Source organism: Benincasa hispida, chromosome 1, assembly GCF_009727055.1.
Source record: "Benincasa hispida cultivar B227 chromosome 1, ASM972705v1, whole genome shotgun sequence".
NCBI lineage: Eukaryota > Viridiplantae > Streptophyta > Magnoliopsida > Cucurbitales > Cucurbitaceae > Benincasa > Benincasa hispida.
The window spans coordinates 77,651,393-77,656,977 of NC_052349.1; the positions used below are offsets into that span (position 1 = coordinate 77,651,393).

General features: G+C 30.1%; 1 protein-coding gene across 1 annotated transcript; it reads right to left on the bottom strand.

Annotated features, from left to right (window-relative positions):
- Positions 1–3,585: 3,585 nt before the first annotated feature.
- Positions 3,586–5,224, bottom strand: LOC120079276. The gene is made up of 2 exons (XM_039033434.1): positions 4,955–5,224; positions 3,586–3,888 (listed from the first exon to the last, which is right to left on the bottom strand). The coding sequence occupies exons 1-2, from the start codon at positions 5,222–5,224 to the stop codon at positions 3,670–3,672; spliced, it is 489 nt and encodes a 162-aa protein (XP_038889362.1). The 3' UTR covers positions 3,586–3,669.
- Positions 5,225–5,585: the final 361 nt, after the last annotated feature.

Sequence of the window (5,585 nt, forward strand, 5' to 3'; positions counted from 1 at the left end):
ATGGTCGCTCTAGGACGACACGTAGGCGGATCATAAGAATCTCACGATGCACCTAATGAAGAAGATCGTAGGATACGTTGACACATGTCCTTCTCCCACTTACTATGAACATTTTCCCTATTCACCTTGATATTGGCCCATGCAAACACTTTTCGAAGGGAGGTCGCGCTCAGGGCGACATGAAGTCAAGCATGGATCTCATAGTGTGAACTCTTAGGGACGTGAGAGCTTAAAAATGATATATCATATATACCATTTTTCTCCTACTTAAATGTTCTATTTATTTTAGGATTTTGTTGTACTTAGATAAATTCCGACTAATGAATCTATCTAAGTCTATGCCTATTATAACACTTGTCTTTATACTAAATTCTAGGTGTATTAAACCATTTAATTTACTTAGTAAAATTTCATGTTAATAGGATCTTTGTTAATTCAACTCAGGTTTCGATCCAGTTTCCAGTTAGGAGGTGTTATGCAAACCGTCAACTTAAATATCCCTAGTCTAGACAGAACTATATCGGTTGAGTTCCCTTATAACCTTAATCCTATTTGTCCTACTTAATCAATATTAAATCTATTTTAAAAGAAACTAAGTAATTATTCTAATCTAAATAGAAATGTGATCTTAGGTCTAATTAATCTTAAACAATTTAAAATTAATAATATATTTTTCCTAAGATCTTATGTTTGCATGCAACTCTTTGTTATAGGTTAATGGTTGCGCTAATCATTAATTTTTATAACTATTACAAATTTTAATGATTAGTCCTATAACATGCTAACTGTATTTTAATTAATTAACAATCATATTCTAATTAAAAATAAATAAATCATATTGCATGCATTTCAAGTGTCATACACAATGTAAATTGATTTCCAATTAAATATAACACTTATATAATATTTTGAAAATCAACCAAGCATATTCATATATATTAATAAATATAACTAATTATATTTTCTAATTAATGTCATGCAACATGCTTCTCCAATTTTTATATTTAACATATCACATTTATTAAATAAACCTTGAAATTATGAATCATGCATTTCATACTATACATTATAACACTTATAATAAACAAAAAATGCATGAATATGCTTAATCTAAGGTGAGATTTATTTAAATGACATCCACAAAACATTTAAATTAGAAAATGAACCTGCAATTTTTGGCCCCTAGGATAAAATAAAGCAATAAATTACACTAATTTAGCTAACCGGACCATACCAACCTGAATCGGCCTAAACCGGATCACCAACCTACGAACCAGCCACTGAACCGTAGTAGAAACGGACCATTTTTGCTAACCATTCTCTGCAGAATTGTGCAATGATCTTTACATTGATTATATCAAAATTGTAAATTTAAGGCTAGTACGATTTGTCTCTAATACCAATTGTAGGGATGAAAACCCTAAGGCATAAGTGAGTCATAACATATAGAACCCAAAATGTATTTCAAAATGCTATTTAAAATCAAAACAATTTTTGTACGAATAGAAATTGAGGATTTGAGAATTACTTAAATGGTTCTCTCACATAACCTGTAGTTTTAATGTGTATCTAATGTGCATTACTTTTCACCTATAGTTTTGATTTAATTAGTTTAATTAAATTCAAATTTTAATTTAATAATTTAATTAAATAATTAATTATTTCTTCAATTAATTAATCATCCAATTAAATATCACATATTTAATTTAATTTCTCATTTGAATCATATTCAAAAACACTTCTCTCATTTAACCTATAATTTTAATGCGCATCTAATGCACTTTATTTTTAACCTATAGTTTTCAATATGAATCTTATTCATATTAAATTAATATTTCAGCTCCTTTCAAATATTTCATTCTCTCATTTATTAATTTTGAATCGTATCCAAAATTAATAATAAAGTCTAAAATTAAATTTTATATTAAAATGTTTCAACATAGATTTTAACATTTCAAATCAATTTAATGACAAATTACCTCAATACTCTTTACAATTTATAATCTAGGAAGGGGGCTTAATGGACCTGAAGATCAGAAGCTCTGAGATTAATTGGCTAAACTCATTAACCAAATTAATCAGTATTCGTTAACTATGGGTATAATCCACAGCTACACTCTTCTCACTACATATATGTTTTTGTGTCCACGGATATAGACCAATAACAGCAAACTAGTCCTTCACGAGTGTTCATAACACCAGTTGGATCAAATTACTATTTTACCCTTGAGTTACCTTTACAAGTAAAGGTACTCCTCTAATGAACAACCTGTTTATAATTACAGAAACCTTAAGTACCCACTCGGTCTTATCCTCAAAATGGTAGCCATACTGAGTCGGCAAACTGATGACTCTTACCCATACAAATCAAAGGACAATCCCTCGTGAACAGAAGTTCATGATATACTCGAGAGAAAGACTAAGTTGCCTAGGTCATCCTATTGAAATAGAAACCTAACTAGTCAATGGAGATACATCTAGTGGTTATTATTTCACGGTTTGGTCTTGTGCAAACTCATTACTCATGATACCCCAGTCGCATGTCTTCTACACGAACACGTTGGATCACTACGTTTGTATCAAATACAAAAGGACTGTATCTATATTGTTACCAGGATAAAGTACCCAACCTTACTCCTATACAATAGACCCTTTAAGTTATCTTGAACATTGATCTCTATATATCTCTACTTACCGTTCAAGACTCATACGAAAGCTTAGGATATTAGTTTATTGGATTTTAGGGTTAATAAGACAAAATTAAATAAAACATCAATAACACTTATTGAGAAAAACATTAATAACTATTATTAATGACAATAATTTAATTACATTCACTACTATTATTAATGACAATAATTTAATTACATTCACTATCTACGAGTTTTAAGGTATAAAACCCAACAAATATGTATAGTTATATTAAATATAAAGTCTTATTATATCTTCCCGCTCTCAACTTTCCTTGTTTGTCTTTTTTAGGTTGTGCAGAAGTCCGAAAGAAATAGATGTCAATATAAAGTCTTATAAATTAAAAGAATGTACAGAAATTTTTAACACATGTCACATATTATAATATTTATACCTTTTTTTGTTTGAATTTCGGGTGTTTTTTGTTTCCTTGCCTTCATTGTCAATTGTTCCTTTCTAACTTGAAGAGGCACATCGTTGTACTGATTGCATGATAGTATATGAGATATAAATGGCCATTTATGCAATAAAAATGTTCTATATCACATATATACTAGATGTTATTAAAATGTTGCATATATGGTATATACTGTATTTTATCTATTGCAATATGTATCATATATATGTTTTGCTACCTCATCAATCTTAGAGACTTTACATATAATCTCCTGAAACAATTTTCAATAAATTATTGTTCATGAGTTATATTCCATCTTAATGTATATCAACAATTTTCAATAAATTATTGTTCATGAGTTATATTCCATCTTAATATATATGATATACAGTAGTATATTTTGCTTTATATCGTGTTACCTCATCAATTACTTCGTCTTTAAAATCCCTATATGGTTCCTCAACAGCCCCTATTTCAGGATTCACTCTCTGAATGTATTTCACATACAACTAGTAATGCATTAATTCCAACGAAGCATATTGTGTTACAAACTTAAAAAGTTGTTGTTTATGTCATATACCTCAAAAGAGTATGCGTCTGTGTGGAACTATTTGTGTCCCGATCATTTCCATATCATATTCTTCTTGAATTTTGTCTTCGGTTAGTACAACATTCAATGGTATAAACTCATTTGCCATGTCTCCTAATAGTCGGTTGTAAAAGTCCAAAGAAGTTTGCTTTTCTTCTTGTTTCACATTCCTCGATCCTCCTTTTATATCTTGTGGTATTTGTTTTTCATCCTGTAAGATAAAAAGTGAAGAATAAATTCTTATAGGAAATGGTTGATAAATCGATATATTAGTAAGATACTTAGGTCATTGAATGAAATGTTGAGGACAACATTATTGAATGAAATGTTGAGGACAACATTCTTTTCATATATGATCTTGGGTCCCATTCTACTGGTAGATCCTGGAAGTCTATCACTTCTCCCCCTATTCGAAGTTTGGCTCGGTAATTTCACACGTACCACATTATCCTGTAGTTATTGAAATTAACTCATGTATATATTGTATATCAAATTAACACATGTATATATTTCATCATCTCCTACAAAACAATATTGTTCGAATGCACATATCGGTCTATAACAAATATCCTGAGATAATTTATTAATAAACATGAGTTGAAGAATATAAATATCCGGTCTATAACAAATATTCCATATTGTCTATACCAATCTGAAGAAATGTTATTGTCAATGCAGTTTATTAATAATAAACATCAGTGCATATTCTTTTGTTTATGTATCCTAATATGTTACATAAATAAACATTAGTACCATATTCCATATTCAACTGGTATTTCTAACCCTTGTTTGTTCTAATTCACATTTTAGTCTATAGCAAATAAATCCTTAGATAATGTACAAATATATATCAGTTGATATTCCACATTCTTCTAATACCCTAAAGATATATTCTATATCAATGGTTAAGAAATCAACATCTGTACAAGAGACCCAACAAACAGTAATCGAATAAGAAAAAGAGTCCCCACAATTTTATATTTTTTACCCAAACCTTGCTGTATGTTTCTCCCCAAATTAAAAGTGGCTTATATATCAGTTTTCATACAAAACCCTAATGAAGGGTGAAATTGAGGTGAAATCGATCAATTTTTTTTATGATATATTGTAAAGAAAATATATAGTCAACTCTTCTTCCTTCTTTAGTCGTCGATTACAGTTGCTTCGTCTCCCCTGTTGGCCATCGATTGCACTACTTTTTCTCATTTTTGGCCATCGATTGTAGAAGAAGGAAAAAGATGGGGGAAAGAAAACCTCTTTCGAAATAGGGCATATACCTGTTGGCCGTCAATTTTAGTCTGAATCTTTCGCTTGGTGGCTGTCGATTGCACTGTATTTTTATCCTCTTGGTCGTCGAATGCAAAAGAATGAAGGATATGGGGAACAAAAAAACCCTCTTGGCCGTCGAATGCAAAAGAAGGAAGGAGATGGGATGGGAATGAAGAGACATGAGGAAGTTTATTGGAAATAGTAAAGATTTGAAAAAATATTTTTAAATGTATATATTTATATGCGAACAAGGTATAAATGGTAAATAGCACTGACATTAGTGAAAAATTAAAGCACAATAGGCTTTTAAAATAAATAAATAAAAGTTGAAAGATATTTATGTAATATGGACCTTATTTAAGGCCTTTTTATGTACAAAGCTCTTTCTAACACGTACGAAACCAATTTCCTTAAGAGGCTTAGTAAAGGCCCATGGCCCAACAAGAACAGGCCTGTTTGCCACATCCAACAATGGGCTATTTTCTTTTTTTCATATGATTTTGAAAGATGACACATTTTAATGTTCATGGGTTTTAAGGCCATTTGCTTTCTTTTCTTGAAAAGAAATGTGAAGTATGAGTATTCAGACTTCCGACTTTAATAGAAACATAGTGTATGTGTCAATTGCCAATATTTGTT